Source organism: Bison bison, unplaced genomic scaffold (genome assembly GCF_000754665.1).
Source record: "Bison bison bison isolate TAMUID 2011002044 unplaced genomic scaffold, Bison_UMD1.0 scf7180017864519, whole genome shotgun sequence".
Lineage (NCBI taxonomy): Eukaryota > Metazoa > Chordata > Mammalia > Artiodactyla > Bovidae > Bison > Bison bison.
Window position 1 is genome coordinate 19685139 of NW_011495072.1, and position 19435 is coordinate 19704573.

The 19435-nt window shown below is 36.1% G+C and overlaps 1 protein-coding gene across 1 annotated transcript in view; it reads right to left on the bottom strand.

The window, feature by feature from the left end:
* Positions 1 to 1599: 1599 nt before the first annotated feature.
* The window catches only part of SLC30A7 (solute carrier family 30 (zinc transporter), member 7), a 100022-nt gene continuing 82186 nt past the window's right edge, over positions 1600 to 19435 (bottom strand). Inside the window, exons 10-11 of the mRNA XM_010830969.1 lie at positions 16344 to 16493; positions 1600 to 8134 (exon numbers count right to left, since the gene is read on the bottom strand). Coding sequence (XP_010829271.1) covers positions 8087 to 8134; positions 16344 to 16493 — 198 coding nt within the window. The 3' untranslated portion in view covers positions 1600 to 8086. The remainder of the gene's footprint in view (positions 8135 to 16343; positions 16494 to 19435) is intronic.

Below are 19435 nucleotides of genomic sequence, written 5' to 3' on the forward strand. Positions count from 1 at the left end.
GGATAGGGGAAATGTTTGAAAAGAACTTAGGCGTTCTGATTCAGCAGAAATTCCGTGTACTTCCTGGCTAAGGCCAGAATTGTTTTTGTGGTGTGTTGAGGCTGTTTGTGCATGTGTGCTGAAATGGAGGTGGCTAGAGTTGGACACGGAGAAGGCAATGGCAACCCACTCCAGCACTCTTGCCTGGAAAATCCCATGGACGAAGGAGCCTGGTAGGCTGCAGTCCATGGGGTGGCTAAGAGTTGGACGTGACTGAGCAACTTCACTTTCTTTTCACTTTCATGCATTGGAGAAGGAAATGGCAACCCACTCCAGTGTTCTTGCCTGGAGAATCCCAGGGACGGGGGAGCCTGGTGGGCTGCCGTCTATGGGGTCACACAGAGTCGGACATGACTGAAGTGACTCAGCAGCAGCAGCAGCAGAGTCGGACACTATTTGAATAGGAGAGAAGTCAGACAATTCCACATTGTGACTCTGCACATAGCAATGAAGTACTAGACAGGGCAGTGGGAATGCAAAGGTGAGTTTAAAAGATTTCCAATAAATGAGGAGGATTTTTTGATAGGGGATTCAGGATATGGAAGGTGGCAAAGGCAGTATTTAGATTTCTAAGAATTCTTTAAGGAATTCTGAACAGAAATGGCAGTTGAAGAGATTTGAGTGGGAAAAGTAAAATTAGAGATGCTGGTAGTTCTGCCATGGCGTGACAAGAAGTAAGCCACTGATGGCTTCTGATTACCTCTACAAACTAGGGAGGAGTGAAGCCGTATTACTAAGCGCCACAGAAATGGTTAGAGAGCAAGCAGAAGTGCATATAGACACATGAGATACTTGACAACACACACACTGAGGATAAAGCCCTCACTGTATAGCATAGATTGATGGTAAGGAAGAGACTGCTTGGATAAGAGTATGTTTGAGAAGATGGGATGAGTGGGATCTGGGGTTTTGTGAAGTTAGTTTAAAAAAGAATTTCTTCTGATTAGAGGGAAAAATTTGGAAGGATAATGGTCAGATGTTTTTGGTCTTCATTTCCTGTACGCTGAGATGATAGAGAACAAGGTGAGAAAATAATTTGAGGTTAAATATCTGGAGCTACTTTGAGATTTGTTTATGAGGTAAAATAATGAGTAGGAGGATTTACAGTGAGGATCTTCAGTGTCGAGACATTTCCAAGTCTCCTGCTAGCTCCTCTGTCCTGATCAGTTTTGCTGTCCGCGGGCCCTGAGAATCATTCTTTCCCTTACATTCCCTAAGCCCTCCAGAATCTGTTCCAGTAACTTAAATTCACGGTGGTCTTTTCAGTTCATCAAACTAATAGACAACGCAGGTGGTTGTTGTTCACTCACTCAGCTGTGTCCAACTCTTTGCAACCCCTTGGACTGCAGCACACCAGGCTTCCCTGTCCTTCATCTCTCAGAATTTGCTCAGACTCATGTCCATTGAGTTGATGATGCCAAGCAACCATGTCATCCTCTGTTGCCCCCTTCTCCTCCTGCCCTCAATCCTTCCCAGCATCAGGGTCTTTTCCAGTGAGGCAACTCCACATCAGGTGGCCAAAGTATTGGAGCTTCATCAAATGAATAGACAATCCAGGTAAAGACTTTTTAACAGAAATTTTATTGGAAGAATTTTGATAACAATCATTTATTATTCTTTTTAAATATATCTGAGGTTAAACAAAATACATGAATGTCTTCAAGTAGAAAAAAGTGAAATACACATTTGGAATTTGTTATTCTTAGGCAAATCAAAATTGCTCACTCTAGTATATTCAAACCAAATTACAATATAGTCTTTGACATTCCAACCTAGCCTTGTGCTCAAATGTTTATTTAGAAATGTTTTGATGATGTACTCTTCACCAAAGGAATCAAACCCAAATCAAACTTGGCCATATGTTTAAACCATTAAAGACAGGGAGGTAAAGTGTTGTAGGGGTATTTAAAATATACCAAGAAGGGATTTGGCAGCTTTTCATTCACAGTATTTCTGATATAGAAGACTCATTCTGTTTGTTGATCAGACTCACAAATGTTGGGGCAAAATATCACTTGGGCAGATATATCACTAAATTTGTTGCTGTTAGAGGACGCGATGAGACTACACAACAAGCTCTTGACAGGATATGTTTAGTTCAAAACAGAATACTGAGTCTAACTGACATATGATACATAAAATTCATATACATTCAAAACAAAGATTTTTAAGAGAAGTTTTACATTGGCAGCAGTAATGAAAAGAGACAAAATAAGAAACAGAAGCTCTACTAAAATTTAGTATTTAGAGGGGCAAAAGAAGATATAAACTACCGTAGGAATATTTAAATCAGTTCATGAATACATGTAGTGTTGCTTTTATAGAAGCACTTTGAAGATAGACATTTGAAAGAGTTTTGGATGAAAATGCATCTGGGATAAATGAAATAGAATGTTATACACAGGCCCTTAAAGTGTTGGATAATAGGAATATGGCAATTTCCTATAAAAAGAGAGACTGTGGTTTCTCATTCAAAATACACAAAATACAAACTCAGGTGATCCAGGTTCCACTGTCCCAGTTCTACCAAATTGCTGTCCTAACACAGCTTGCAAAATGGAAAACATCTCTGTATTCCCACTGTTCCTGTATTAAAATGAAGGAGTAGCTTACAGGGTGACTTTAAAAAAAAAAAAAAAATGGCCATAGTGAATATAAAGTCACTTATCTGTGCAAAAATGCCAAAGAAAAGTTAAGATGTCTTCTGTAATAAACAGTAAATTACTGGTTTTACCTTACTTGTGTATCCACTGCTGCCTACAATAGTTACTCACTGGTTAACCAAACATTTAACTGAACATGTAAGTGTAAATTCATGCTAAATTTGGTGATAATAGGATGTATGAGACAAAGACATTCTTTTTTTTTACAGACTTTCCACCATGATCAAAGTTACAAATATTAAAATTTTCAAAGCCATGGGAAGAGTTCACAGTTAAATATTAAGTTTAAGCATAGATTAATACTAATTATGAAATATATTTCTTCCTTTTGAAGAGCTATAAAGTCTATAAAATGTAATGTAAATCAAATTGTACACATCCCTCTCATGCAGTGCAAAATCATCTGTACTTCTTAGAAGACAACTTCCTACCAATTAATTTAATGTCTCTTGGCCAGGAGGTGTTCCTCTTCACTCACACTGGCACTGACACTTGAGTCAGTCCCTTTTAAGCAGTTAACTCTGTATCAAGAAAACATTTTACATTTTTCAAAAAAATAGTCTCAAAAGTGCTTAAAGGACCTCTGATTATTCATTTTAGTCTGCAGAGTTTAAGTTAAATGGCAAAGGTAGTAAGCGTAGGAGAGGATCCTAAGAAGGAATGAGTCTAAACAAACGCTTTGTGCTGTGCTTAGTCACTCAGTCGTGTCCAACTGTTTGCGGCCCCATGGACTGTGCGATTTCCCAGCAAAAATGCTGGAGTGGGTTGCCATTTCCTTCCCCAGGAATCAAACCTGCATCTCCTGCTTGGCAGGCGGATTTTTTACCACTGAGCCAGCTGGGAAGCCTCATAATTGTATGGGAGAGTGTATTTAAGTCTGATATAACTTCCTGGATCTTTAAATCACTATAGAATGACATACAAAAAACAGAGTAGTTGTCACTAAAAAGTACTCGATCTAGAATCAGTACTCTACTACTGGCCATTCCCCAGTCAGTTCATTTATATTCTCTCAAAACAGCCTCCTCATCTGTAAAATGGAGTTATGAATTTCTTCCTCATAAGCATATTAGGAGAATCAGAAAATAAAATACATTTGAAAAAGATCTATCAATCAAAATCATGCAACATTTTTTTTTAATGAAAATATAAGGGTTTTACATGTGATAACATGAAAGAGGCCATACAGAGAGCCTGATACATAAATACTTAACAAAAGGGTGTTCTTTCTATATAATCTGTAGTTAGGAAATGGTGAAACATAAACCAAAGATACCCTCATCAAAGACACATTGATTTATAGTAAATAAAACTACGCTTATCTGCAAATACTTTTTTGCCATAATTTTTCATTGTCTTGATTCTGTGGTAGAGATCTAGATCATGAAGACTTTTGGGGGATCATGTCTTCAAACAATCTTCTCTGAATAAAACTTACATTGAATGTTCTTCGACGAATAAAATCATTTCCTTTTTTTTGCCAAAGTTCTTGTGAATTGAAAAATAATTTGTTTTGAAGACAGTGACAAAAAGAAAAACAAAGTTTAACTTTCTCAAGGTAATGCTTTTAATGAAGAGTTGAACGTTGCAATTTAGCATTTGGGATTCTCTGTAAGACTTCAAAATTCTACCCTGTTAAAATTTTTGTTTTGTTCTATACAACATTTAATGCCCAATTTTGTGTGGCTCTGAGAATAATGTTAAGAATTCAAGATCCCTCCAGTGGCTGAAAATTTAAAGTAATATAAGAATGAAATGATATGACCTGTGAATTAGCCTGGTTTCTAAAAAGCATCAATTCACAGAACATAAACAAAATAAACTAAGCAGGCCTTAAATTGGATTTAGTTTTGAGCAATAAACAGAAAAATTTACTCACAAGTTAAAAGTATCCAATGGAGAGATGTCACTATTTAAAAAAAAAAAAATCAGGAACTGGTTACACAAGAGTAGAAAAGTAAAAAAGAGTAAAAAATTAATTATATCTTTCATACAGAATACTATGGAAATAATATTCTAAACCTCATAATTTGCTATGAAAAATAAGACAGTAAAACTCCATTTATAAAGTGCCTTAATGTACCAAAAATGGAGGTCAGATGTCTTTTATTTAAAAATGCTTCTTCATCACATTTACATGAAGGCAAATATTATTACACTGGAGACACAGCACAGAAGAGTAGAAAGAACTCTTGACTTGGAGTCAGAAAACCTGGATTCTGGTCTTGACTTTGCCACTATAATTATCTCTGTGACCTGGAGCAAATGACAGCATTTCCGGGCTTCAGTTTTCTCATCTGTAAAATGAGAGGTAGAACAAGACTGCTTCTACGGACAGTCTCCTTGGATGTAAAATTCTAAAATTCTATGTTCAGCGATGAATTATTTTTATTCTTAAGCCCCAGAATTATGTAAGAGGATGCTACCATATTAATAATATCTATTAAATTGATTATTCTGTAGGAGGTTAAAAAAATTATAGAACTCTGATCAACTGCATCTGGAGTCAGTGATTTGGCTGTTTAACAAAGGTGCACAAAAGTCACAGTATTTTGGCTACTGGTGTACACAAACAGGCTTTGAAGAATGCTGGAGCATTCCAGGTATACGGGAAATGCCAGTTCCATCTGTTTCCACTTCCTCGTGTCTCTGCGGAAGAGGCTGTGGAGATATGAGGAACACTGAGCTACAGATAAGCTAGACACTGTCATTCAACAGAGCACATGAGGAGCCCGCAAAAGAAAGGAGCTGTGAATAGGGTGAGCCCTTCATCTCGATCAATGTATTCTTAGATGCAAAAACACAAAACTAGTTTAGGTATATTTCTATTTGGGGAAGTTTACTTGGCAAGGTAAACATTCCCTGAACAATACAAATTTGTTCTCCAGAGTATATTTTGGTTCTTAAAATATTAGCAAAATTATATCTCAGATTTTCCCCCCCAAATTAGCCCAACATTAGAATCTCCAATAGGGACATTCTAAATATATTTTATAAGAATAGTCAAGTAGTATTTCTCAGTGAAATTATCTACTTTAGCAATACATCTATGCCAAGAAAACTGAGAAGACAAAAGTATTTCCTAAGAGTAAGAAAAAAAAATTTGTTTTCCTGTTGTACACACAGGTTTAAGAACATTTAATTAAATCATAAATGTTAATGCCAATCTGCTAAATGATATGAATTGGAGATCTCTTATAACAGGTGCAAAATAAAGAGTTTCATCTTGGTCAAATGTCCTAAAAACCACACTCACGCACTTGTGTACTGAGAGTGTAAAAGTTAAAGTGATGCATATTTTGACAGAAAACTTCACTTGGAACGGAGGACTCAGTGAAGGGCAGACGTGGATCTTCAGTGTGCGCTGGTAAATTTTATAGGCCAATGCAAATATTACCTCTGTATGCTAAGTAGCAGTACAGTTTCACATAATTAGTTTTTAAAGGCACACATCAAAGTCCCTCCCTTGATACAAACCCGTCACTCTCCACAATATGCCAAAACCTAAAGAATGTCTCAGGCTTGGCAATGGATGCAAACTTCCAAGTGACTCCTTATACTTACAGTGAAAAAGCAGTACCGTTATCAGCACATTTCCTTTTATATTTCCCTCTTGAAACATCTTAACAACTGTTTAGTTAAAAGCATTCTGTTGACAGGAATTTTAAGCTTCAGAACTGCCTGGCAGTATGTAAAAATACTTTGAAAATACTACGCAATCTGCAGAAAAAGGAGACTATTGATAGTTCATGGCAATCTGCAGTGGTTTAGAAAAGCATGAAGCAAGTAGTCTGTAGTTTACAGTGTATTTCATAAATTGTAGGTCAGAAGTAGGGCAATAGGTACTCTGAAACTTAAGACAAAACCAACAGTGATTTCTGCCACATCAGTGAAAAAGTGCTTATTACTTATCTTCACTCTAAACATTCATTTCCATCCTGCAGGGTTCCCCCTCCAAAAAATTAAAATATTAAAAAATTTTTCCCTTTCAGTTAAAGGGGAATGTACATTATGAGAAAATGAAGTACAGTGGGAAAATATCTATGCAGATCAATTTCTTCGTAAAACACAGAAATATTTAAGTAGAGTGTTCAAGCACTTATCTCAAATTGCAATTTTATTTTTCAAATAAACAAGAACCTAGAAATCAACTTATTTATGAACTTCCAAGATACTTGTGTTAGGAGTTCTATATTACCACATTTACTCCATACCTTCAATACTTCAAACTCAGTAAAATGCCACTTTAGGATTCCTGAAAGCAACTGTATTTTTGCAATGCTTGCATAGGAAAACAAATTATAGGACTTGGCATTTGAAGAACAAAAAAGCAAATCAACATTGTCACAACCTTTTCTGCTTTCACTCTACATGCTTTTCCCTTTCACTAAGAGAATCTTTAAAAACAGCAAAGAAATACAGGAAAGTTTATCATAGACACAGTAGCTTTTTAGAAATTTGAAATTTAGCAAATGTGATAATTCAAAACACCTGTCTGTATAACAGAAGCATCTGCAAAGTTCTGAAAACAGTCCATAAAATAATTTAATATAATAACCAAATTTGATTTAAAAAGCAAAATAACACCTTTTATTTTTTGATGAGAGAGCAATAAAAGGCAAATTTTTCTGTATCTAAATCTATGCTTGAAGTACACAAAAAGACATCTGTATATGTTACTAACAAGAGTCTTATTTTGTACAGAATACCCATTAAAAAAAAAAAACATATACATGACCTTTGATGGAACATTTCTATGCTGGCAAATACATTTTCTGATACAAAGGCACTTTGAAAACCCAATATGGTTTGGTTCATAAGTTTGCAAGGTACAAACAATTTCACAAACATATGATTATATTGAAAAACGTCAACAACTGTGACATTATATATAAAACAGATTTCCATTTCTTATTTTTTTTTTTCTTTTTTAAAATAACACTGGTTTTGTGGGAATGAAAGCAGTGGTTTCCAGCAGCTTCAGTGAAGACATTCCAGATGATTAGAGACCCACAGTCTGAATTTCTTACTGGCTAGGATGAGGGGTGGGAGTGAGGGCATTTGAAATGAAAAAAAAAAAAAAAAAGGAAACAACAATACCGAGAAAACAATACCCTGGAACAAAACTAGAAACCTCAGAAATCAAAATGGTTTGGTGAGAAGAGCACAAAGACAAGACCAGAAGTCCAGGAGAGATCCTCTTACTTCTGACCCCTTAGCTGTAAACTCCTGGCAGAGCACGAACGGTGGACTCTGCCTGGTCTACTTGGCGCTGGGGAGGTGTAGTGACGATTTCTCTTTTTAGAAAGCTAGGTACAATGTTTAGGATTGTACAGTACCAGAAAAATTAGGTCCCCCCAAAAAGCATGGTTTCTTTTCACTCATTACATGGCCGCAAAGTCAATCTGTACATAAAGCTGTCTCACTCCAGCCTGAAAAGTTAAAAAAAAAAAAAAAAGAGAAAATTAAACAAATTATAATAGACTACATATTTCTGAAAAGTAGTAGGAAACATTTTTTTTCTTTCTTTTTGAAAAAGGGAAGAATTATTTTTCTCTTCTGTCTTTGGGAAAGAATTCTCCATTTTTTATCATAAAGTGCCAATAATTTTATTTTAGAAACAAGTATATTAATAAGTTACAAAAACAAACAAAAAGGTTCTCCATATAGCTCTACAAAAGAAAGCTGTGCTAATTACATGCCTTGCCCAAGTGAATTTTGGAAAAATGAGGTTACCCATCTACCTGTATTCTCCTAGAGAGAACACCACAGTGATTGACAAGTTGGCTATTAAAATCAGAAGTTAATGCCATCTAAATCTTCCTATGATGAATGATTTGTAAACACTGAAATAAGTAAAACCATCTATTAGTTATTGATTCCTTGACACTCCAACTCCTCCCTTCAATTTTGGATATAAACTTGCTATTCAAGGACACTGCTCTCAAAATTGCCCCCATCTCTTCTGTATCAATTTTTCTATATTTGCTGTCTACAATTCCTTTACTCTCTTCTCTCTTGAACCCATTTCAACCAAACTTTTGCTGCCAACCACTTCCCCTAAATTGCTCAGACCAGTGCTCAATTCTCAGTCCTCATCTTAGTAACCAGTCTACACAGGGGATCAGTTCCTCCTGCTGAAACACTTTTCCCACTCTTAGCTTCCACAGAATACTCACTGGTTGCCCTTTACCTCACTTATCAGTCTTTCTCAGTCTCCTTTGCAGGTTCTGCCTCCTGTCTTTGAACACTAAACACTCAAATACCCGAAGACTCAATCCTCAGATCCCTTCTTTTTTGGTACTTCCTTCTAGATGGTCTTACCCAATATTCAGACTTTGAGTACCGTCTACAGTCTCACACTTTTTGTAGGCTGAAACCTACCTATCACCTACTTGACACCGAAACACAGCTAAGCTGATCACTATCTCCTCCCCTCAAACCTGTTGATCAAGTATCTTCTCCATCTCAATTCCTCCCTCAATGTTGCAACCGCCTTTCTTTCTCTCACTCCCAACCCGTTATTTGCAAAACCTGTTTGCCTCACCTCCAAAATAATGCAAATCCAGAGTCTGATCACTTTACGGCACCTCCACTGCTATCCCCTGGCCTGAGTCACTATCGTCTCTTACCTGTATTTTGTAACGGCCTACGATCTGGTTTTCACCCTTTTACTTTTGCACTCCTTTGGTCTGTTTCCAGCAGAGCAGCTGTGGTCCTGTCACTATCACTCAAACCCAACAACAGTTTAATCTCCCTTAGTCCTTCAGTCTGAGTCCTTACAGTGGCCTTTAAAGCCCTCCCATGATCTGGTCCCTGATTCCCTCTCTTGTTTTATTTTGTACTCTTCTCCCTTTGGTCACTCTGTTCCAGCCACAACTGGCCCTTCTGCCTGGAACAATGGTCCTCAAGCCTGCCACGTGACATATTCCCTCTCTTGTCATATCTCTACTCATATGTCAGTGAGGCTTACCCTGACCATCCTATATCAAATGCAGTCAATTCATTCATCCAACAAATACGTTTTGTGCATCTCTTAGATTCCTGGTACTGTTCTGTCCCCTGGGAATACAATAGCCAACAAAACAGGTATAAAATACCTTGTGCTCATGGAGTTTATAAGCTATTGGGAACTAGGAAGGAGAGGGAGATTATAAACAATCAAGTATATATAGTATGTCAGATGAGGTGATGAGATAGAGATCATCTATCTATACATCTATCCATCCATAAAGAAAAAAAAATACAAAGCTTGGTGCAAGAAATGGTAAATGCTTCAGCACCTCTGGTCTCCCTACTCTGCTCTTCTTATCTTTAACACTTACCACTTTCTAATATATCATAAAACTTCTTTGCTGTGATACTGTTTATTGTCACTCTCCATTGATAACAGACTCTCTCTGAAATAAAAAGATTGTCTATTTTTTCACTGCTGACTCCCAGGACCTCAAGTAGTACCCACCACACAGTAAGTGATTAACAAACATTTGTTGGATGAAGTGAAATTGTACAAATTTCCTTCTTTCAAATAAACAACTTGAAAAACATTAAAGCATACAATCAGTTACAATAAGCACTCTGTCAGTAACACAGAATGAAAAGTAAATTAGAACATTTAAAAGAAAGGAAAATCCAGAGTGGGGGGATAAAATAATGCTACCTTTTCATAGGAATTTCTGGGCTCCTCAAAGCATTGCTTCTAGCATGGCTTTCTTTCCCTCTAGCATTCAAGTTGGAGGGCTCTGCCCAACACTACAAATGCCCAAAGAGGCAGGAGCTGCTCTAATGAAATAAAAAGCCCGATAACACCCCAGTGCCTTTCCAGCACAGAAAACATGCTAGCTTTTTTTTTTTGTCTCATTAAAAAGGAAAAAAAAAATCCTTGCTGTGGTAAAGTTAAAGTTCTCTGAAAATGCATTTAATAGCACATACTCCTTAAAGAGGTCTGTGGCAGAAAAAAGTTAGAACTTAGTATCTTATGACTTTAAGCTAAAAACTGAAACAGAATCTCAGTGTTTCTAATTTTAGAATTGTGGATAAATATCAATCCTACCTATCTCACACAACTGTTGTGTATTCACCCAGTATTTGACATTTAATAACCCTTGTTACGTAACAGGCACTATTGTAAGGATCATGTGTGAATATATGAGAAAGATTTTACATGCTATAAAAAACTTTTGATTGATTATATTTGATTTACTCAACCCAGATGGGCCCCAAAATAACTATACTTAGGAAACCCTTTTGCAAATTTCTTGTATATCTAACCTCAAGTTGTTGTTCAGTGGTCAAGTCGTGTCTAACTCTTTATTGCCCAAATAAACTGGCTTAATTTCTTTTCAACAAACTTGTTAATGAAAGTTAAATGGACAAAATAAGTTGGTCTCCCATTATTATTTCTGCCACTTTCCTAAATCCTGGCCCAAATACAGTGAAGACGGTAATAAGAAATGAGGTAGCCCAAGGCAATAAAAAAAAAGGGAGAAAAACAAAGAGGCTAGGTAAATTGATCTTTGCATAATCATGAGTTAATTACTCAAGCTGGTATTTTTCCCCTGAGGGCCCACTGTTTCATACAAAAGCTCTGTCTAACAGGAAAAGTGATGTGTTTCATCCATCTGGCTGGATGGGCACAGCTCTACGTCTCCCAGGTTCCCATTTTCCTTTCTCAATTTCCTTCAAAGTAGAGAGAAAAAGCGAAATTTTCAAAGACTCCTTATAGTATGTCACCTACTTTCTGAACACAAACTAGGTTTCCTATACCGTTTATTCTCATGACAAATACTCCAGGAGATCAAAATGGTGCTTGGTTCCCTTAAATATTCTACTATAGGGATGACATTAGCACTCAGAGGCCTGCTGAGGGTTGTCCTTCAAAAAAGTGAAAACCATAGAATACTTGTATCTTATATCCTGAGAATCAGGTACAAACCATAAAAAAATCAGTTAAAACTTTTTAAAATAGGAAAGACAGTTATTTTTAACACCTATGCTTCTAAGAAAATAACTGTTAACATTATGTCATAGACTTAGAATATTTGCCATAAATATTCATTGCTGTGGCAAGGAAAATAAATCAGCAATAAAAATTTAGAAAAATAAACAAGAATATGGCTATAGAAAATTTACTGATTGTTTGTATTTCTCTACCAATTCTCAAAAACTACAGAAACTTTCTACTTTAGTTTTTGACTGAATGTATTATATTAATCTTTACCCCATAAAAATGAATTTTTTAAAAACTGCCTTAGTCTTTCATGTGAAAACAAAATCATCTCAGAATTCATGAAATAGTGACTGAATATGATGAAATTACAAGTCATGAAGAATCAAGTGGGTCTGGGCTCCTTTTTCTATAAACTGGGGCTAATACCCCACCTGTCTTATAAGGATAGACTAACACATTAGGCACCCATCACAGTGCTTGGCATGTGGGGGGCTCTCAATAAGGCTCGCTGCTGATGCTGTTGTTATTTCTACCACCATCAACAAATGAGCACTTAAACCCTGTGGATTAATGAAAAACAACCAATACTTACAAAAGATTAACAGCCCCCCACAAACAGGAAAGGGTGGAAAAAACAGCTCACCACCTGGAAGCCTGGATAGCTTTTTCCTCCTTTCTACTCTCACCTCCCAGGAGACACAACAAGGTGGGGTGATGTCTGCTGTCAGAAACACTGAGGGGATTATGCACGCAGGAGAGCGGTGGAGGTGGGAGGTTCTGAATCTTGGGGACCTCTCAACTGGGCTAGTGAGGAGGCTCTTCAGCTTCCTTCTGGGTATCAGTGTGAACTTCTCTTTTGAGCCTAGAGACTAGAGCATAGAAGGCTGAAGCAGGAAGCTGAGGAGTTAGGACTTAACAGGCAGAAACAGGCCAGAAGAGAAGAAAAAATGGAAAATATCAAGATACAGGTTCTGTTGAAGAGTAAATAACATGCATTAAGTTAAACTGTCTTTTCTGCTTTGTGGAGCTGAGGAGGGTTATGAGCCCAAGCATATTCTAGATTTTTCTTCTAACTTTATTTCTAAACAAAAGTGTGTCTAAAAAATTAACCGATGATGTCAGCCAGTTCAAAACGAGAAACATAAAATGATAACTGCCTTCCTCATCCAGTTCCCACGTCCACATCCTGTTCAGATACTAAATGTAAATAATGTTTTCTAGTTCATCAATTCCCTAAAAATACATAATTTTTAAAAAGTTAGTGCATTCAATGAGGAGAATGGACTTCTTCAATGTCAACAAAAATCTTGTAGTTTAAAACTGGATTATCACTTAACTAATAATCCCAAAGAAATATAAGAGACTTCTACCAGTTCACTTGTGTTATTCTACATTCGTGACAGCAACCCAGCTGCCTTAACCATTCATGATTAAATGATAACTATGGAAAATGAGAATAAACAGACATGCTTAATGTACAGTTCCAAAAGAGTCACAAAGCTTACAGATTTATAAACAAAACAAAAAGCTACAGTTCTCAAATTTAATGTTAACCTCAAAGTTATCTCCATACAAATTTTAATAAGAACAACTTAAAAAAAATTTTTTTAATCAATTTAAGATCAGCTCTAAGAAAAATATTTTAAAATATCATAGAAGCACCAGGTATTGAGAAAATTCTTCTTTTGGTCTTTTGGAACTAAGGCCACCAGTATTTAAAGTCTTTCTACAAGAAAACTACTTAAAGCATTAGTGTTATTTTTTTCTAAAAAATGAAGCAATCTGAGTTTTATTACTTTTGGTAAGTAAAATCTATGATTAAGATATAGTTTAAATATTTTAAAAATGTAAAAAAACTTAAATTTCAATTCACGAATTGAAAATGTTACTGCAAGCCCTAGGATATACTCATAGCATAATGAATATGTGTGATGAGGGCATAAGCAGAAAAGGAAAATAATTTAAAAAAAAAAACCCTTCAATTTCACATATTTCAGAACCAAAATAACTATCACACATCAACTTACAATTATTAAATGTGTGTAATGAAAGTTATGAGTAGGGTGACTTCACTCTCCCCACTGGGAAAAATGTGTTGAACCATTTTCACTGAAAGCCTAAGACAGTCTTTGGTCTTTGCAAGGAATGAAATCAAGTTGGTTTGACCTTAGCTGATAAAAAGGCTTAAATATGTTTTAGAGCTGAAAATTTTCAAAACCCAAATACAGCTTCCAAAACCAAAGCAGCAGCTGAGTAAACTTTCAATTTCAGCCATTTTCAAAGCCAAGATTTCTACAGTTACCAGAAGAACCTCCCTCCACATACTTCAATTACAACTTCAGCAGTTCTTAGCACAGACACCACTGCTTGTGCACCTCTAAACCTGTAAATCACACTCCTTTCTCAGAGGGAGAACTGTGACTTAAGTGCCAAAGTTTTAGGACAGCATGAGGCATTCTAGAGCTGGACAGATGGCCATGCTGTGAGGGTGGAAGGTCATGGTACAACTAGGAGAAGATCGATAGACTGAAGGAAAGAATCATGATCTAGAAATGGCAGTGGAAAGCAAGGTTGTTGAAGGCTACTGAAGGCTAGCCATGCTCTCCTTTTTGCCTCTGAAAAAGGGAGGAGGTGTGAGAAGGATTCTGACTTACTGTGAAGGTACATTATGAAACTCATAATAGTATAGATTTCTTACCGCATCTGCTAAGAAAAGACTTGGTTCTTCAAAGTCTAGGGTAAATAGATGGTACCAGTATATTGTTTTGCAGTAGGTAAGTCTTGCTGTTGCCTTCGTTATAAGACCATTTCATTAATTATTCCAAAGGCACATAACCATACATCTCTCTTTTATTAGACAAGAGAGATCATTTAATTTATGCTAAGGTCCTGAATTTAAACTGTCCATCTGTCCCTCTCTCTATTTCTCATTTGTATATGAGGCTTAGAAGGGTCTTTAAGGCTTTCGAGAGAAAGTAACAATTGAATTGGACCTTTACATTAGAGTAGGATTTTTGTCTCATACAGATAAGTAGATAGTCTAGTGAGGCTGGAGTATGAAGTACATGGCAGTGAATAATAGCAGTAGAGAAGCTGAAAAGTTAATTGGGTCATGCTAGAAAGTTTAGGCTTTATCCTGGTGGTAATGAGGAGCCACCGAAATTTTATTTTTTAAATTTTGAAAAGACTTAAGACAAAAGAATAGCACAACAAATACCTATCTACCCATCACTTATATAAAACAATCACTAACATTTTGCCATATTTGCTTTTTTTTCTGTATGTGTATTTATTTGTAATCCTTTTCACTTTTGCTGAAGCACTGGAAAGTTAGACATCCTGATGCTCTGCCACTAAAGCCTTTGGCATGTATCTCCTAAGAACATGAGTATTCTTCTATAGCCACAATACTATATCATACCCAAGAAGTTTAACACCTACACAATTATGTGAACTATTATGTATCTATATTTCAGTTTCCTGATTACCCAGCAGTTTCCTTTGTGATGTTTCTCCCCAGTTTAAGGTCCAATCAGGCACCACACACTGCATTTAATTGTGAAAGTGAGTGAAAGTGAAGTCACTCAGCCGTGTCCGACTCTTTGCGACCCCATGGACTGTAGCCTATCAGGCTCCTCCATCCATGGGATTTTCCAGGCAAGAGTGCTGGAGTGGATTGCCATTTCCTTCTCCACTTTAAAGTCTTCACTTTAATTGTGAAGTCTCCTCTAATTTAGAAAAAGCCCCTATAATTCCTTTTATTCCTTTCATGACACCTTTTAAGAATCCAGGGTGACAGGCCACAAGCTGTGTTTGTCTGGTTGTTTACTAGTGACTGGATTTACATTAACCGTTTCTGGCAAGAGTACCACACAGGTCATATATACTTCCCACTGCATCACATCAGGAGGCTTGGGTCAGTTTTTAAGCACAGACTTTTATGGCATGGAATCAGTTTCCACATTAGATTTATGTTAGATAAATCTGGCAGCAGTGTCAACATCTACATTTTCTGACAAATATTTCCAGCAAACCAGACCCCCCTCCAAAAAAAAAAATCTGTGGTCTCTCTCTCCTCAGATACTCTTGACATGATGTGCTTATTTTCCCAGTACGTTCAGAATAACCTAGTAATCACTTTTAGTTTATCAGTCACTATGTCAACTCATGATGGCATAAACATTACCTCATATAATTTGGTTGCAGCCATGAACTAACTAATTCATGATTCCATATAAAGAATTAAGAAAAACTCAAGAGCATCTTAAGTCATTAAATCACAAAGAAGGAGCGGTGGCTTTGCTATTGACAAAAATGTTAAGAGAGTTTGCTTTAAGTTAAAGCGACTGACCAGGCATTATTCTTATTCCAAATACTATCTTAGAATTCCTAGCTTCAAACAGCATTTAACATGTCTTATAAGGAGTATACAGTAAGGGAGAATCTACTTTTTCATAAAGGACCTCAAATCAGCTCAATGATGAATAAACAGGACTATCTTCATTAAGAGTATTCACTAAAGCAAGGATCTCCCAAATTTAACTCTGTGATTGAAAAAATCTTTTATATGTACCTCACAGTGTAGAATATATATATATATATATTTAGTATGTTAAATAGTAAATATTTTTAAAACTAGTAGATACAATAAATTCTTAGACCCTTAAAAGAGGTTAGTAAAAATATCATACCTGAGTAAAAATGTTATGTGTTTGGCTTAAAATCCACCTGGCATCAGCATCAGGCGCTACTACTAATTTCAAGGTCCCAACATAAACATCAGAACATAAGGTCCAGAAATGCTGTTCTTGTAAACTGTAAACTCCTTGCAACTGCTGCACCTAAAATATGAAGAGCAGATATTAACATGAAATCAAATCTAAGTGGATGCAACTTAAATCATTACACATCAGTAAACATGGATTCTACCCTCTAAAGAAAAACGTGGGCTGGTGGGGTGGGTTTGAACTGATTAACAAATACCTATTGAATACTTACTATGTGCTGATACTATGACACATAGTAAGGAAATATAAATGAACACGTACCAAAATTTGTAGGGCATAGGTGAGAGAGTGCCTAGGGGAAATTTACATTTTCAAATACAGCTGACGGGAGAACAGTGCAGGGGAAGGGACACCAGCCTGCCTCTCAGTCAAAAATCTGAGGATGCAACCAACCATGGATCATGTAGTACTGTGGTATTTACTACTGAAAAAAAAGAAAAAAAATTTCATGTGTAAGTAGAACGTGCAGTTCAAACCTGTGTTGTTCAAGAGTCAACCATACATCAATCAGAGGATAAACATAATTACAAATGAGCTAAGAAATTAGGAAAAGAACAACAAGGTCAACTTAAGAAATAAAAAGGAAAGAAATAAAGGATGGGAAGCAGAAATGTGGAAATGATGGAATTCTCAATGTCAAAACACTACTTCTTTGAAAAAAATCAGTGAGCTAGAGAGTCAGTGTTTTATACACAGTGGGGACATATTTTAGACAGGATGAGTCTTCATTGTGTACAACTGTCAGAAACTACAGGATCTTTGCACTCCCAGGACCCAGGAAACTAAATGCCAACATATACCCTTCCCCAACTCATGTGACAACCAAAAACTGGAGGGATGGCTCTAAGTCTTTCCAATGCTCCTTAAGTGTTCCTCGCCCTGAGGTTGAGAACCAGTGACAAGACAAACTCTGATGGAGTTAAAAAAATAAAAATAAATATGTAATTAAACAAAGTACAAAATGAAAACTACCAATAACTGATTTAAAAAACCATAAAAGGGAATACTATATGAATGTATCAACATACGAGTATACAATATATTACAACTGAGCAGAATCCTAATACTTCTCACCATCTCTAGTGCTATCAGTCCAGTTAAAGCCACTCTAGTTTGATTAAGCGGTCTCCCTATTGCTAGCCTTGCATCTACCTCTTCATCTAGTCTCAAAGTAGGAGCCCAAGTGAGATTCTGTTGCTTTAAGTCAGATGCTTTCATTCTGCTCAAAATCCTCAGTAGAGTCCCATCTTACTCTGAACCAAAACCAATGCTTCCACAATAACTCACATGGACCCATGTGATGTGGCCGCTTGTTATTTACCACACTTACGTCATCTCCTCCTCCTCCTCCCCCCCTTGCTTCCTCTTCCCCTGCTATAGCAGCATTCTCACCACTCTTTGAAGAATCTGAAACACTCCTGTCTCGGGGTATTTGCTATTCCCTCTGCTTGGAGTGTCCTTCCTTCCACAATAATGACTGGTCTACTTTATGTGGGCCTTTACTCAAACGCCAAGGTCTCAGGAAGCCTTTCTACTGTTATCCTAGCTAAAACAACATTTTCATTTTTACATTTCTCTGCTTTGTTTTACTTTTCAGCAGCTAATGACACACGCCACATTACTCATGTTATTTATATTGTTTATTGCCTGTCTAATCTGACAGAACTCAAGCTCCATAAGAGCAGGGATTTATTTTTGAGTTTTATGTTTGTATCCTGAACACCTAAAATTATAAGCATCTAAGCTTGGCGTGCTCAGTAAACAGTATATGCATGTATATAAAATGAATAAACACTCAATTTTGGTGTTTGTTTTGGCAGCACATATACTAAAATTAGAATGACACAGAGAAGATGAACTTGGCCCTCGTCCAAGAATGACATGCAATTTGTGAAGTGTTCCCTATTTTTGTGGTGGTCATTTCACAATGTACATGTATATCAAAACATCAAATTGTACACTTTAAATATATGTAATTTTAATTCATCAATTTTACCTCACTAAACCTGGAAAAAAAATAAATAATAAAACCAGAAAAACAACAAAAAACACAATTTTAAGAAACTAGACAAAAATGAATAAATTTTGGGAAATCATTTCAGAAAATACAGAAAATCCCGTAATATAAAAAAAAAACCCCAGAAAATATGAATGGACCATTAAAAACTGAACAGGTAATAAAAGTTCTCTTTCATAAAGCCCCCTCAGCCCTGCCAAGTCCCAGAGGAAAAACTTTTAAGTAACCACTGAGTTTTGCCAGAAAATAAAAAAGAGGCACTACCTCATATAAGTAAAAATAATCTTGATCCCCAACCAGATAAAGACAGTAACATATAAGCTGAATTCTCTTATGAATTAAGTAAGCTAAATCCAACAGTATATTAAAAAAATAATGTATCATGACTAAGTTAGGTTTATTCCAAGAGGGAAACAATAAACATCAGAAATTCTATTACTGTTATTCTTCAATTAATGAAGCAAAGGAGAAAAATCACACAATCATTTTAATAAAAGAATTGCAATTACTTAATAAAATTCAACCCCTATTTATGCTTAGAAGGACACTTCCTTAACTTACTAAAAGCTATTTACCAAAAATGCATAGAAAACACTTAAGGAAAAAAACATTAGATATATTCCACTGAAGATCAGGAAAATCCTTACAAAGATGCCCAAACTACTGCTATTGTTCAATATCTCTGTAAATAATAGATCTGGAAGAGATGAACTAAGATCAGAACTCAGAAGTTAAAAGAGGCTCAATGTAAAAAGATCTTTATAACAATTAGATCAACTTAAAAGAGAAAGAGGTTACTCTGTGAAGAGATTAACCACTGGTTCCTGGAAATGGTCAAGAAGCTGGATGACCAACTAAATGTTGCAGAGGAGATCAAGTGAATAATAAGATCTTTTCAAATTCTGAGATTCTCTGATTCTTAAGTAATCTATTTGGGATGTTAACTAAGAAAAGGTTGAACTTTTTATCAAAATATTTA